Source organism: Crinia signifera, chromosome 2 (genome assembly GCF_055691185.1).
Source record: "Crinia signifera chromosome 2, ASM5569118v1, whole genome shotgun sequence".
In the NCBI taxonomy this organism is placed as follows: domain Eukaryota; kingdom Metazoa; phylum Chordata; class Amphibia; order Anura; family Myobatrachidae; genus Crinia; species Crinia signifera.
In genome coordinates, this window is record NC_139218.1 from 116,712,464 (window position 1) to 116,729,571 (window position 17,108).

At 45.2% G+C, this 17,108-nt stretch overlaps 1 protein-coding gene across 1 annotated transcript in view; it reads left to right on the plus strand.

Moving 5' to 3' along the window:
- Nucleotides 1-14,877, plus strand: part of AMPD1 (adenosine monophosphate deaminase 1) — a 48,060-nt gene extending 33,183 nt beyond the window's left edge. Inside the window, exons 10-14 of the mRNA XM_083171055.1 lie at nucleotides 1,048-1,211; nucleotides 8,794-8,914; nucleotides 10,599-10,772; nucleotides 11,622-11,732; nucleotides 14,671-14,877. Coding sequence (XP_083027181.1) covers nucleotides 1,048-1,211; nucleotides 8,794-8,914; nucleotides 10,599-10,772; nucleotides 11,622-11,732; nucleotides 14,671-14,829 — 729 coding nt within the window. The 3' untranslated portion in view covers nucleotides 14,830-14,877. The remainder of the gene's footprint in view (nucleotides 1-1,047; nucleotides 1,212-8,793; nucleotides 8,915-10,598; nucleotides 10,773-11,621; nucleotides 11,733-14,670) is intronic.
- Nucleotides 14,878-17,108: the final 2,231 nt, after the last annotated feature.

Below are 17,108 nucleotides of genomic sequence, written 5' to 3' on the forward strand. Positions count from 1 at the left end.
CGGCTCCATCTGTAAGTATGTTTCCTGGACATGTATATACACAATGTACACGAGTGTCCATTTCAGGACCTTCTGATTGTACATTCCAATTCCCCATTTCCAACTGTTTATTTGTAATTGCACCACAGGTGTTTATTTAAGCTTCTGAGTTATGCCTAATTTTCAAAAGGGTAATGCTCGTACTAGCAAGATACAGTTAGTAAAAGCATTGCCCTTTTAAATATTAGCCATAAACATGAACAGAAATGCCTGGTTTTACGTTCAAATGCATTGTAAATAAACCCCCACAGTGCCCATCCACTAGTGTGATGTATCGCATGCGATACTCCGCCAACTCACTCGGCAGCTCCCGGGCGTAACTATCGTATATAAACCACATGTAACTTGACACTTTTCATCTGATTAGGTGGGTATAAAGAAGCAAAATAATAACTAATACAAAATGAATGTCAGCCTGGATGGTGTAATGGTTAGCATTACTGCCTCACAGCACTGAGGTCATGGGTTAGATTCCCACCATGGCCCTAACTGTGCGTAGTTTGTATATTCTCCCCGTACTTGCATGGGTTTACTCCGGGTACTCCGGTTTCCTCCCACAACCCAAAAGCATACTGGTAGGTCAATTGGCTCCTAACAATATTAACCCTCAAATGTCTGTGTGTGCGTGTACATGTGGTAGGGAATAGAGATTGTAAGCTCCACTGGGGCAGGGACTGATGTGAATGTTCAAATATTCTCTGTAAAGCGCTGCGGAATATGTGTGCGCTATATAAGTAACTGTTAATATATAAGTAACTGTTAATAAATGCTGACCGGTATCGCCCATTTTTTTAAAGGGGCAAATATTTACAGAACCATCTTGTAATTGTAAATGTTAACCCCTTCTTTTTCAGTCAGAGAACGTCTGGGATCCAGCAGGTCTGGCGATCTCGGGATCCATTACATCCCACCCATATTCTTGATTCTCAATAACCACTACACTTTTATTTTTAATAGAACTTATTACACTGCACATGTGTACTTTTATGCCTATGTTCTTACTTGCAGATAACTGCTTTTGACAGTGTGGATGATGAGTCTAAGCACAGTGGCCACATGTTTTCATCAAAGAGCCCCATGCCCCAGGAATGGACCATTGAGAAGAACCCATCGTATACATATTACATCTACTACATGTATGCCAATATCAGAGTGCTGAACATCCTGAGAAGGTATGCCATAAACCCAAATGTTACATTTCTTAATAAATCATTATCTCTACCTGTGTTACCTATTTATATTGATGGGGAATTTTTTTAGCATTGAAAACTGCACAATGGCCCTTATTCTAGTTGATTCGGATGGATGCATATTTCGAACAGGAACCGAGTGTTCTTAGCACCATACCATAAGGATCGCTCACACCGTCCGAATGCCGTAAGACGCCGAGCGTACGGACCGTTTCATGTGATCACCTCCTCCATCTGTGGGAACCTCCCCCATCCTCAGATGGTCACCGACCATCGAATGATGGACCGAGCGGTCAGGCAGCACGAGTGCTCCAGACCACTCGGACATGTTTCCCTATGAAAGCAGGGATATGGATGGGCAGCTGACATCCGGCTATGTCAGTTGTCCGCCCCACACATGTGCGTCACGGCCGCATTACCATACGTACGCCCAGCATTTTCATTGGAGCACAGATGAAACGTGGGGCGTACACATATGATAATGAGCCCAAACAGCCCTTCACGCCCCTATCCACCCCCTGCTCGGATGGTTCCATACGATCGTTTTCTGCATGGACCTCACTCCGTGTTCATACATGCAGGGCGTTCGCACATGCTCAGATACCAAACATTGGCCGTCCGACCACACGCGGAGCCGTCCGACTCAATCAGAATAAGGGCCAATGTATTTATATTACAAATATACAAAATGATCTTATTTTGTAATTTTCTTGTGATATCAGAGAGAATTATGCCACAGTTCCCATGTTTTTCTTGTATTAAACAAGATCCCTTTTAGGTCTGGTGCCGCGGGAAGAGACCTTTTTGGTAACTTTAGTGACCAATCCGATCCAGACTACTGATCTGTGATTGCATGTTATCTGTCAGTGCTATTCCAGCTACCACCATGTGTTGTCTCATGTCACTAGCAGCTTATCAAGCACAATCTATTGTAGAACTAATGGACCAAAAGATATGCAGTCGATAGGTAGACAGTCATTAGGTCAACACCAAATGGGCAACAAACACAAGGTTGACATAGACACAAGTAAAAGGTTGATGGGGCAATTCTCGACACATGAAAAGGTTAACATGAGTTTTTGGGACAGCGGTCGTGTTGTTATTGGCACAGGGCACTAAAATGGCTAGTTATGGCTCTACATAATGGCATACTGTAGGTTACAGGCACCAAAACTGGATTAGAGATTGCATCATTTCACTGTAACTGCTGAAACATTAGAAACATTGGGCCAGATTCAGAACCATTCTGGCAGGCTGCGAATTGGCAGCCTGTCTGATGATCAAACAACCATGCGTGAGCCATCCATCCACAGACAGCCAGTGAAGGCTAGCCTTTGCTGGCTGCTCACAGGGTCATCAATGGACCCCTTCTCATCACAGCACGCGGACTGACTCTAGAATTACTCAGACTTACTCAGAGCTGCGAGCAAGGGGAAAACCATTCAATGGTGATTTTTCCTCTTATGCACAGCTGCGAACCTGCCATGCCCAGTGTCACAAATTAGGGCATGTTGCTGAGCTGCTCTCCTGGGGTGCAGAGAGTTCTCCAGTAGCAAGTGGCAAAGATACTGCCAATTTATGCATGCCCCCAAAACAGCATCTGAATTGCCATGAGACGCCTGTGCTTATCCAACCAGTCCCCATTCCTGCCCACAAACCCTTCCTTCCTGTAACTCACTTTGCAACTCATTCCTACGGGTGGCGCATACACATGCCCAGTAAGAAAACATAGACAATAAACATCTACGTACAATAAACAATTTGTGATCGCACCATCAATCACAAGTTGGGATGAGGCTGAGATGCATAGGACCAGTGGGGTAACTATAAAGGGTGCAGAGGGTTGGGGGGACCCAAGGCAATCCCACTGCACCCTCTACATAGTCTTTCTTTTCATGTTATGAGCCATATAACCTCAGGTCTGGTTGGGGGACGACAGGTTACTTACTTTGATAAGGTGGGAATGGAGGTAGCAGCGCTGGTGGTGCTCGGCAAACTGATTATACAGTCTAATAAGCCACGCCTCGCCAAGGCTGCTTCTGCAGGCGCCTAACAGTGGGCAGTGGGAGGACCAGTGTGGTGGCCAGTGAGGGAGCATCAAAATAGCCATTAAAAATGCCAGCATTGCTAACAGCGACTGCTATTGTATAAATAAATAAATACAAATACAGCCAAGTCAATTAATTTAAATTTTGTTAAATATTGCATCCCCCCCCCCCCCCAAAAAAAAAGAACAGTCGCTGTGAGCGACGTTGGCATTTTTAGGATATATTTTGAGGATCTCTCACAGCAACTTTGGCGCTCAAAGGGTTAACCACGGCATATCTGAGGGTAGCAGCTACTGTAGTTTGCAGGCTGTGAGTGTAGTTTGGACCATGTAACCAATGGAATATACTGACCCATGATGGCAAGGTTGGTAGAACACCAATTTCACGATCTACTGCACCACCGGTTGCCTAAGTTTAGCCAAGTGGAACAAAGCAACCCACCATTCCTGAAGCATGGGGATGGGAGCGAAGCGAACCCACCCGCAAGGTGTCCTGTGAGCTACTTTCATGCTCCTGCTGCCCTCCCGGGTCTTATGCTTCCTTTGGGCAGCTTTAGGCACACAACCTCCTGTGTTATGTCCCCAGGTCAGTCACTGTGTCCCCTTCCTCTCCTTCCCCCCATCTTTTCCTCAAAGTTTTGTGTCACTCATCTCCCTCTCTCCTCGCATCATGTCTCAGGTCCTGTGCCCCTCCCCCCTCAGGTCCTGTGTCTTTCCTCCCCTCATGTCCCCAGGTATTGTGCCCTCCCCCCTCATGTCCTCCCCTCATGTCCCCAGGTCCTGTGTCCCCCTTCTCCCTCCCCTTCATGTCCCCAGGTCCTGTGTCACCCACCCCCCCTCCTGTCCCCTGGTCCTGCCCCCCCCATGTCTCCAGATCCTGTGTACCCCCCTCATGTCTCCAGGTCCTGTGTCCCTCTTCCCCCTACCCTTCATGTCCCCAGGTCCTGTGTCACTCCCCCCCTCTTGTCCCCTGCTCCTGTGCCCATGTCCTATAGCATCTCCTTCACCTCATGCATACCTCACAACTTTGCCATTACAGCAGGCGGGACGCTGGTGCTGCGTGCCGCAGGTGCGTCGAAATGTCAGGGGGTGTGGCCTAATTTGGGGCGTGGCCTACACTCGCGGCTCCCCCGCGAGGCCACGCCCCCATTTTGCCGCTATGGGGGCATGACCCAGAGGCTCTGTGAGCCTCTAGCCATGCCCCCAGCCCCCTGGCTGCGGGAATAGACGCTGTGCGCATGCGCACAGCGTTTATTCCCCGCTGCTTAGCAGCTGACAGGGGGGACTCCCAACAGCCCACCCACACCGCGGGACACTGCCGCCCGCGGGTGGGACAGCAGGACAGGCCCTGATAATCGGGACTATGCCTCATGTGGTATACCTCATGTGTACACCCCCTCTCCATTACCTGTGTACCTCATCCCTCTAATGTCCTAAGATATTGTGTCCTGCCTCCCCCTCTTTATCCCTCTGATGTGCCAAGGTCCTGTGTCATTCCCACATTTGCTGTGTCACTCCATATGTCCACAGTCACAACCCGTGTTTTGTGTCAAAAACCCCCCCCCCACATCCTGTGTCCATTCCCAAACTCTCTCCTCTCATCTGTGTCACTTCCTCATGTCTCCAGGTTCTGTGAACCTTCTTTGCCTATGACCCCACTTATGTCCCCATGTTGTCCCTCCCCCCCCACTTGTGTTACAGCTTAACCAGGCTCCTCCATCACTATAGCAGGGCAGTTACCTGACATTTTTGCCTAAGGTCAGGGCCGTTTCTAGACAATTTATTTCCCAGGGCAAAGGAATAAAAATGCGCCCCCCCCCAAAAAAAAGTCAACACAACATAGAAGAAATTGCGCGCGCATGAGGCGCGCGTGGCAAAATAGGGGTGTGGTTTATTTGTAAAGGGGGCATGGCTTAATATAAGGGCGTGGTCTAGCAGGAAATCAATTACCTTACATCTCACCTTTGCAACCTGCATGTCCAGACATTGGTTACCGCAGGAATTGTCATTGTCCTCCCGCACTTTAGTTAGCGACAGAGCCACACAGTGACATAAAAATAAAAAGGCCCACGCAGTGACCTAGTACGCCTCACAGATCAAGGCCAAACAATGACAGGCTACTTGAATCATTATACACTATTTATCCGTGATGACAATTACACATTACGCCGCACACTGTGATGACAATTACATATTACGCCGCACACCTTGATGACAATTACACATTATGATGCCTGTTACACCCCACACTGTGATGGCAATTACACAATACTCCCCACACCGTAATGCCTATTACACATTATGCCCCACACATCGCTGTCGCACAACTCATGCCGTTTACTAATATGCCTCCACAGTGGCAGATATGCCCCCACAGTGCCACACATATATGCCCCCACAGTGCCAGCTATGCCCCCACAGTGCCACATATATATGCCCCCACAGTGCCAAATATGCCCATAGTGCCACAGATATGTCCCCAGTGCCAGCTATGCCCCCACAGTGCCACATATATATGCCCCCACAGTGCCAAATATGCCCATAGTGCCACAGATATGTCCCCAGTGCCAGATATGCCCCCACAGTGACACACATATTCCCCCACAGTGACACACATATGCCCCCACAGTGCCACAGATATGCCCCCACAGTGCCACAGATATATGCCCCCAGAGTGCCAAATATGCCCCTAGTGCCACAGATATATCCCCAGTGCCAGATATGCCCCCACAGTGCCACACATATGCCCCCACAGTGCCACACATATGCTCCAACAGTGACACACATATGCCCCCACAGTGCCAAATATGCCCCCACAGTGCCACAGATATGCCCCCACAGTGCCATAGATATGCCCATACAGTGCCACATATATATGCCCCCACAGTGCCAAATATGCCCCTAGTGCCACAGATATGTCCCCAGTGCCACACATATGCCCCCACAGTGCCACAGATATGCCCCCACAGTGACAAACATATGCCCCCACAGTGACACACATATGCCCCCACAGTGACACACATATGCCCCCACAGTGCCACATATATGCCCCCAGAGTGCCACATATATGCCCCCACAGTGCCAAATATGCCCCCACAGTGCCAAATATGCCCCCAAAGTGCCAGCAGCACAACTCACTGTCTCTCTGGGTCTCCGCCTCCAGTCCCCCGACGCTGCCCGCTGGTGCTGGTGCTTTCACTGTGTCCCTGAGCCGTCAGCCATTCATACCTCGCGGGCTGGCTCCTGATTGGCTGCCAGCCCGCGAGCTCCTCTGATTGGCTGCCAGCCCGCAAGCTCCTCTGATTGGCTGACAGCCCAATGACACAGTGAGCGAGGGGAAGGAGAGACGCACGATGCGCTCCCCTCCCCTGGGAAATCAGCTCGCGCTCACGCTGTAGCTGTGTGGTGCCTGACTGCCTGTTCGTTGTGGACGGGGAGAGAGGCAGAAACTTGGAGGCGGCAGGGAGCTCAGCTGCCGGCCGGGCGCCCCGGCTGTTTAACAGAGGCGGACAAGCCGTGCGGCGCCCCGGGCTGCTGCACGGCTTGTCCGCCTGTAGAAACGGCCCTGCCTAGGGTGCCGGGGAACGTTACACCGGCCGTGGGTTTGTCCCATCAGCCAGAACATTTAGTAAAGAGGAGTACAGTAGGAGCAAGTTTCATCTTTGCTCCTTTGTCCATGGCTAGCCATGGCTAGCCATGGCTATTCTATTGTTCTCAGCTGCAATACAATACGTATTGCAGCTGAGAACAATAGAATAGCCATGGCTAGCCATGTCTAGCCATGGCCAAAGGAGCAAAGATGAAACATGCTCCTACTGTATCTGGGGGGGTGGGGGGTTGCAGTAGGAGCTGGTCTGTTGGGAAAGGTACCACACAACCTTCCCTAGGGCAATACCTGAATGCTGCTTGACAGACGGCAGCAGAGAGAGCAGATGGCCAGGGGCACACAATGGGAAAATAGGACTCTTCCATCCAGCTGAGTAAATAGCCTCTGCAACCGCTATCCTATATCCTACAGTATATTCACAAAAGAAAACCCGTATCAGAATTACTGTCCCTTGCATAATAGTTATGCATGCAGCATTAAAAATGTGAAGTATGAGAATATCTAAAAAAAACATTTATGAATTTCCCCATAGTACAGTATTTTATCAGCACATAGACGTGGCAGATCCGAAATTGTAACCAGCACTGAAATCCACTATTGGTGCATATTTGTATTCTATTATGTTACTCATATAAAACATATTTCATCCCAAAATATGTACAGTAAGCTGCCTTTTTCATTATTTGGAATATTTAAGCAGCCAATATCTTCCCCGAATACATGTTGTAATACATACAGATATCCTTGGTCAGTTGAAAGCAACTTTATTCAATCCCTCCTATTATCTGACCCACATTAGAAACTATTATTATTTATGTCCTACCCTTCGTAACATGAGGCCAAAGGCAGAACGTGACCTGACACCTGCCAACTGCTGCTACACATTCCACATCCACCCTATGGGAAAATAACTATTTTGCAATAATAACACTCTTAGCTGGATCTGCCTTTACAGCATTACAATTTACTGATCTGTTAAGTAGCTGCCAGTAGCATAAATCTCATTGTCTACAATACACCTGTAAATCAGGTACTTAAGGAGATTCAGTCTCTTTTTCTGTGCTACAATTGACCTGTAACTCCAGGGATTATCATAATATAAACTGGGAAATTGTACAAAAGCCATTATATTTACCAGGACAAAATATGCTATTTAAAAAGCATACACACAATGTGTTTTTGGCTTAACTTACCTTATGATTTTAACTATATAGCAGGGTTGCCTACTCTTAAAGTCTCCTCTCCAGGAGAATGTAGACATCTGTAGACATCATCAAGCCCCGTATCCCAGTACTTCAAATTCTGCAATTCATGGGTCTTCGAGGAGGGGGCAGGGCTAAATAGCACAATTTGCACATTTAGCCCCCCCCCCCCCCCAAAATGAATGCTGCCGCAGGGGAGATGCGTGTGTGTGTGTGTGTTTGGGGGGGGGGGGGGGGGGTAGGTGCCAGTATCCGAGAGTGATTCCTACATTTCTGGGAGGGTAGGCTACCCTGCTATGTAGTCATAAGTAAAGTTAGCCGGTGTTAAGGGGCTTGTGATACCAATGCACGGCCGCCGCGCGGGGATGGTATCGCAAGTCAGTATCACAAGTAAAACTAGACTGTGCAGGCACACTCTATTTTTACTATGGAGCGGATCATTTAGGAGGGCCATACTGCAGAAAAAAGGGGTGTTAGTAAAACAGGCAAATCATGATTATTGTCCATTTGGATTGTCGTACTTAACATGAATAACCAAATTTCCCCTCCAACTGTCTGTCAATTAAGTAGCTTTAGCAGGCAACATGCCTATTGGTTGTTGTTATGTTAGCAGTGAACTAAGAATAAGTAATCAGACTTGCTTTACTTTCTATCAATAATAAATCTGCACATGTATGTATATATTATACTATGTCTCTTACATTCAAGGGAGAGAGGAATGAACACGTTCCTGTTCCGTCCCCACTGTGGAGAGGCTGGTGCTATCACTCACTTATTAGCAGCATTCATGACAGCAGATAACATTGCTCATGGTTTAAACTTGAAAAAGGTAAGTTTGTAAAGGAAAAAAATCCAGGGTTTAAAGTGGTCCTGGAGAGGTGGTGGAACTCCATTCCCATAGCACTGACCCCCTCATTAGGCAGGGCCTAAACCAGTTCCAGGGAATTTGTGCCCTCCCTCCCATAAAGGGATAGTAGTTCCACAGGAAGGGGTGTGGTCACACAATAGTAACTCCAATTATACCTACAGCACAGAGTAGCACAATCATATACACATTAGTGCCCTTGATTTATATTAAATCACACAGTAGTGCCCCTTATACAAATAATGTCCACAGATGTGCTGCTTATACACATCTGTCTCTGTCCTTCAGAAGCTCCATGCCCTGTGTTCCTCCAGCAGCTTCCCCACCTCTGTGTCCCTACAGCCCCCTCTCACCCTGTCCTTAGCAAGCACATATTTTCTCCTTTTAGTGGCTCTTCTTAACTTTAGTGGTGGTGGTACATGACATCACATATGCCGTGTCAGAAGAAAAAGCCACTGGGACAGGCTTTTCTGTTAAAATTACTGTTCAGGCCTGTGGTAGAGGTGGAACTCAGTTCCCCCTACCATTAAAGGTGGTGGAACTCAGTTTCACCCCATTCCCCTTCACTTTAACCCCTAAATAAATCTGATTTCTTTATCAATATAAAGAAAATATACTCTTACTCTATTGGCCTGATTTAGGGGTTCATGTACATCTCCAATGGCTGAAGAACTGCATATCCAATATGGTCGCAGTGCCCCTAAGCCATAGTATGAGCAAATGATAGGTATACTTGAACATTTGGGGGTAGGGAATTCACAGTGACCGTTTGTCATCTGGGATTGGCGAGGCCAGTGACTGCATCTTCAGACAGCCACCCTGAGTAGCCTTAGGCTCGCTCAGATGGCTGATACACAACTTAGGATAGTGATCTGATGCTGGGTCTTCAGATCCAGCAGTTGGATCTTCAATGCCGACAGTGGGCATCTCTGATCTTCAGATGCATCCTGTTTGCAGCAGCGGGTGTACATTAATTTTATCTAATTCTAATACATGTCTGTAGTGGATGAAGTTTGTGTTAAATATATACACAAAAAATGAAAAGTACGTGCTATAAAAATTTCACTGTAGACATGTGTCCCAGAGGCAGTTGTTATTGCACTGGTGTCACTGCATGGGTGTCCTGAAATAGACCAATGACCAGGGTACGAGCATCAACTGTGAGACTTGGCTTGTGACAATGGCTAGTGGCAATATATTGGCAGTTTACCCCAGGATATCAAGTAGCAATTATTTAAATTCTATAGGCTACAAGTTAAGTCCTCCAATATGCCAACCCATCTTGCCTTCATCTAAACAAAATTGCAGCTTATGGGTTTATATTTCTTAATTTTTAATATTAAAAGTAGCTAGAAAATTATATTGTCATTAACTGTACAAAAATGTCCTATAGTGTAAAGCTGGGTACACTCATTGGGCTGATTCCGCAATGGATCGCAAAAGCAAAATCTTTTCCTAATGTTAGCATTGTGGAACAAAATCCTACAGTGCTGACCCAGCTTTAGTTATTGCATTTATATTGGTAGTGTGGGATGAAAACTTAATAGCAAATATGTATGTATAAAATGAAAGACTGATTTGTATCTTTCCACATCTCATACTGCTGTGTGCTGCTTTTTTGTATTATTTCTAACACTTCTATTTCCAGAGTCCGGTACTGCAATATCTGTACTTTTTGACAAAAATCCCCATTGCCATGTCCCCATTGAGTAACAACAGTCTGTTTCTGGAGTATGCCAAAAATCCCTTGCTGGATTTCCATGAAAAGGGTCTTGTAATATCACTGTCTACAGACGATCCCATGCAGTTCCATTACACCAAGGTAACGTCAACCACACAAAAGATTTTTCTAATATTCCTGTATAGCGAATAGACCATCAAACAGTTGCTGGAACATAGACATTTTATCATTGTTGTCTGATGGTGAAAGAAAGGGGTAGGCTTACTTTGCGCACAAACGCACCTGCGCATGTGCAGACGCACGGAGGAACTTGAATAACCCCTTTTGTGACACATTTCCGTGCATGGCTGTGAGGGGATATGGCGGTTGGGGGGGAGGCGATTTGGCGGGGCAGCTTACCGAGTTAACCAGAATCAAGGCCTATATGTAATACATGCGCCATAGGGGATTTCATAACTGCAAATGTTTGCTCAACTATGTGAGCATGAGCATTCTATGTGGGTTGCATGCGACACGATATCAGACCCTAAGGGCCAGATATATCAAGTTTTAGAAAGTGATAACATGGAGAGTGATAAACAACCAGCTAATCAGTTCATACCTGCCATTTTCAAACCCAACCTGTAGCATGACAGGTAGGAGATGATTGGCTGGCTGGTTATCACTCTCCATTTCATCACTGTTTGAAGCTTGATGCATCTGGCCACCAATCTGGAGTTAGATGCATAGATTATGGCACTATATAGATACCTGATATACGGGAGAATGTTGCATCTACTGTATAAGACTTCATGCTAATTCCAACATCAGGGATTTTGTACATGAGCTAAATTCCTTGAAGATTCACAATCTAAATGATATACTGGGGATTATTTAATAAGCATAATTATTTTGGAGCATTCTGTGAATAAACCAGGGTCAGAATTTGGGTGCAATGTGAACAGGTTAGTTATTAAACTACCCATAATGCACTGATCTTGTTGTCTACAGGAGCCTCTGATGGAAGAATATGCCATTGCTGCACAGGTCTTCAAGCTTAGCACCTGTGACATGTGTGAGATCGCCAAGAGCAGTGTATTGCAGTGTGGGATGTCCCATCAGGTATGTGCTTAATGGGTTTTTTTTTTTTCATGAAGACTAGCTTGTTTTGGTAAAGCTACTTAACTAGAGGTATAAAACAGAAGAAAAGAGATCGGTCGCACAAGATCACACAATATGTGTATAAATGACCCCCAAATACTTAATTCATAATAATGATGTATACAGTAGGAGGTGTGCTACCCCAGGACAGTAAGATATCACAGCGAAAGACAGAACAAAAGGAATGTCCTGTTTATACGGGTGCACCTGTGTTATTAAAATTCAAAATCTTTATTAGGTATCAATTAAGAGAAAAACTGCGAAATGTTTAAAATTAACGAGAAGAAATAGACGAACAACAATTAAAGTAGGAAAAAAACAATTATTAAAATGAGGGTGGCAGACAGTGAGCTCTCCGTAATATCACTTTTAATAATAAGGATGGATTAAAGTGTGCGGACGTGTTTGGTGTTTTATTCACAGTAAATATATAGAGTAATACTCTCCACTCAAGAGGTAGCCGCACTAGCTCTGCTGGCTATGTATGACCCAGGCACTTGGCTTATTACCCTCTTACCCAGTAAGTGACTGGGACAGATATCGGGGGTGCCCTATATGTGGTGTCTGGTTTATACAGTATTCTAGTATACTAATACTGTCTGGTTTATACAGTATTCTAGTATACTAATACTAGAATACTGTATAAACCAGACACCACATATAGGGCACCCCCGATATCTGTCCCAGTCACTTACTGGGTAAGAGGGTAATAAGCCAAGTGCCTGGGTCATACATAGCCAGCAGAGCTAGTGCGGCTACCTCTTGAGTGGAGAGTATTACTCTATATATTTACTGTGAATAAAACACCAAACACGTCCGCACACTTTAATCCATCCTTATTATTAAAAGTGATATTACGGAGAGCTCACTGTCTGCCACCCTCATTTTAATAATTGTTTTTTTTCTACTTTAATTGTTGTTCGTCTATTTCTTCTCGTTAATTTTAAACATTTCGCAGTTTTTCTCTTAATTGATACCTAATAAAGATTTTGAATTTTAATAACACAGGTGCACCCGTATAAACAGGACATTCCTTTTGTTCTGTCTTTTACTTAACTAGAGGGTTACCTGGAAGTAGTCAATGTTGAAAAGCAGTATGTGGACCCTGGTCAACTAATGAAGGTCGACATTGGCTTAGGTCGACTGGGTTGGAAAGTCGACACAAACATTAGATCAATAATGGTCAAAAGGTCAACATGAGTTTTTTTTTGATTGATATATGCCGACAAGCAGTATTTCATGCCCTACCATCCACTAGGGCATGGAGGGAGAAGCTTGGCGAGCACAGTGGCACACCTTGACGGTGTCTGTGTCGACCATGTCGACATTTGTCGCCCTTTTGACTGTCAACCTAGCCATTGTAGAAAATACGGATAGGATTCCATAGCATGGTAGTCCCACCAGATAACAAGACAGTCCTGATGGGAGGCAATTGGATATGACTGCTAATGGGGTTCCGGAAGAGGTGAGTTTTCAGAGAACGCTTGAAAGTTTGGAGGCTAGAGGAGAGTCTTAATGCGCGTGGAAGGGCATTCCATAGGGTGGGTGCTGCCTGAACCAGTCCTGCAATTGTGAATGGGATCTGGTAGTGAGTGTGGATGAGAGATGCAGATCTTGTGTAGAGCGGACAGGACGGGTGGGGATATATTTTAAAATAAGCAAAGAGTTATATGTTGGTTTCGTCAGGTTAATTGCCTTATATGTGAGTCGAAGTATTTTATAGTTGTGACACTAATATGACAAAACTGCAATGCAAAGGCACACAGACTACTGGCAATGGCATTACATGTTCTACTCAAGAAATCGGTTATTGATACATGTGAACAGCACAGTGCCTCACGCAATGTGACGTTATGTTTAATCTGTAACTGTATGCCAATTCCTTTGCAACAGAAGTAGTACTCTAGTGTGCAAAGTACACAGTGAACCCATTTATATCTGGCGCAAATAAATGCAATCCTAAAAAGAACAAATCTCTTTCAATGTCTAGCCAAGCGCCTTATGCCATATGGTGATAAATGTTATAGGTAAATGAGGACACATCTGTAACTGTAAGCACTACAATACATCCCATTAAAAGGACAAGACCTTTGTGCCAGAGTGCCACAAAAAAAAAAAATATTCGTGAGGTGTGCTATGAGCCAGAACTGGGGAGGATCGGCCCATAATAGTTTTAGGTGTGCATTTGTATGATCAGTGCTAATGTGGCTATTTCACCCCAGCAGCTTCTCTAGTATGGGAATAGAAAATAGTTCTTCCGGGACGAGCCCCAAGCTGCCTTTTCCCTCCTCTGATCAATGCCGGTGTTCTAGCTACTGGCAGTAAAGATACTGTTACATATGAATTTAGTATGGCACAATCAATAAATAATGTGTCTGAAAGTAGCATTTAAGAAAAAAATAGTAAGTGGTCTAACAAAATATTTTCAGGAATTTAGTCTTCCCCATTAGATCTCCAGAAACTCACCCCCGCTGGTGCCAATAAGTCACCTCTTCAGTGATGACAGCCTAAAAAAGGTTCAATTAATTCAACTCCTAGCGTAAATGTTTTTAGAAAGTTGATACAAGAAGTTCCACAGAGCCAAGGCAGCTGTCCAAACAGCCACATTCTACAATAATATTATACGTTCATCTTGAAGAATTTACATTAAACAAATGCAAACAATAGATAGGGTTGAGCATTTTTCACATAATTATTTATTTAATTAATTATATAGGCATAAAATAAATACTAATACCATACATTCAATATACATGTGTATAAAATATTGAACACAACTGCAAGTAAACAGGTTACATTCCCTTAGAGAAAGTATTTGGGAAGGGTAAAAGTAAGGAAATGTACATTAATATGGATTTTCCTAAATTCTGTCATTGTCAAATATACTTTCTTTGTGTAGGAAAAGGTTCACTTTCTTGGGGAAGACTATCACAAGGAAGGGCCACAAGGCAATGATATCCGCAAGACCAACGTGGCCCAGATAAGGATGGCGTACAGATACGAGACCTGGTGCTATGAGCTCAACCTCATCCTCCAAGCTTTAAAAGCTGAAGAATAAGGAAGTGGCGATAACTTTATGAGCAGTTGTATAGTCCTCTGCGGTCTGTAAGAGATGGAATTTATAATATATGTATCATGAGGCTGAAATGTTGTATTTAATGGTGAATAAACTATTAAAACCAGTACATTTTTGTCTTTACCATTTGATGCAACTGCTCCCACTTAGAATAACTGCCTTGTTATTTTCAAGCGGGTCTGGTATGTTAGGTCGAGAGTTGACATGTATCAGTTTGTCCACAGAATGTCGACATGTTCATAATTTTGACATATAATGTGTCGACATTCTTAGCATGTTGGCAATAACCATAGCAACATTAATCATGTCTACACATGATTGAAGGTAGACATAATGGGGTTTATTTGCTAACATTGGAGTTCTAGTGAAGGTGGGATGTTGCTGTGGGCAACTAGTCAAATTTTACCTATTACCTTCTAGAACAGGCATCCCCAACCACGGTCCTCAAGGCACACCTACAGTGCAGGTTTTGTAGATATCCAGGCTTGAGCACAGGTGACTTTATTAGTATCTGAGGGATTCTGATGAAACCATCTGTGCTGAAGCTTGGATATCACTAAAACCCGCACTGTTGGTGTGCCTTGAGGACCGTGGTTGGGAATGCCTGCTCTAGAAGGTGCTAAATAAATGACATTCTGATTGGTTGCTATGGGCAACATCCCATCCTCAATTGAATTCTCATCTTAGTAAATAAACCCCATTGTCTTTAGTGGCCCAGTGGTCACTTACCTGGACCCATTGGCTGTAGCAGTTCTATTGTGGCTTCCAGGTCCCAGCAGTCATATCAGTCATGTGTCTATTACTTTCAGTTCAGATTTCTGAGGGGGCGGCAGTTTTGAGGATTATTTTAAACCTATCCCTAAACCTACCCCTTATACTGAACCATACCCCCCTTTATAGTATCCCTAACTTCCACTAGTGCCTAACCCCAACCCTCCCTGCAGTCCCTAAACTTAACCGCCGTCATTCGGAGAACGTCAACATATGACATGGTGATGTTTCGGATGTCTATATTGTGAACATGTTGACATTATGTCAATCTGAGGATGTCGACATGTTGCCTGTCGATACAAACTGTATCAACATTTTGTTTGTAACCTTATTAATGTCAACATGGTAACAGTCATCAATTCGATTCCTTTTATAACTATTTCCATTCATTTTTAAATCATTACAGAATCATTAGTTATTTAACAATTGAGGTGTACACAGGATTGCCATCAGAAATTTTAGGGCCCGGGACTGACAAAATGGGCAGGGCCCGCTTTCCCCTTCTTGAACCCCTGGCTTGTCTGGTGAGACCACCAATGTCCACAGCACTGGCCGCACTACTCAACCTCTACATTGAACCCACGTTTTGTCTGGTGGGACCTCTGGTGTCTGCAGCACTGGCCGCACTACTCAACCTATACATTGAACCCCCGGCTTGCCTGGTGAGACCTCTGGTGTCTGCAGCACTGGCCACACTACTCAACCTCTACATTGAACCCCTGGCTTGCCTGGTGAGACCTCTGGTGTCTGCAGCACTGGCCACACTACTCAACCTCTACATTGAACCCACGGCTTGCCTGGTGAGACCTCTGGTGTCTGCAACACTAGCCGCACTACTCAACCTCTACATTGAACCCCCGGCTTGCCTGGTGAGACCTCTGGTGTCTGCAGCACTAGCCAAACTACTCAACCTCTACATTGAACCCCCGGCTTGCCTGGTGAGACCTCTGGTGTCTGCAGCACTGGCCGCACTACTCAACCTCTACATTGAACCCCCGGCTTGCCTGGTGAGACCTCTGGTGTCTGCAGCACTAGCCGCACTACTCAACCTCTACATTAAACTCCTGGCTTGCCTGGTGAGACCTCTGGTGTCTGCAGCACTGGCCGCACTGCTCAACCTCTACATTGAACCCCCGGCTTGCCTGGTGAGACCTCTGGTGTCTGCAGCACTGGCTGCACTACTCAACCTCTACATTGCTTCAAGGGAAATGTGTACTTTATTTATGATAGGTTATACTTGATGGACTCCAGTTCTGGGTCCCCTTTTCTGTCTGGGCCTGGGACTGGAGTCCCCACCCCCCTGATGGCTGCCTTGGGTGTATATGTATCATGTTGTAATCTATATGTAAGCTTAAATTGATGTATCAGAACTGATTCAGAGTTGCATGCAAATTCCTGTTCAGCACTTTGACATTTCGTACAGTGTCTACCTAGACATTCTAATCCTATCATCCACACCCGGAACTAAGTGGTACACATCTCAGAGGTCA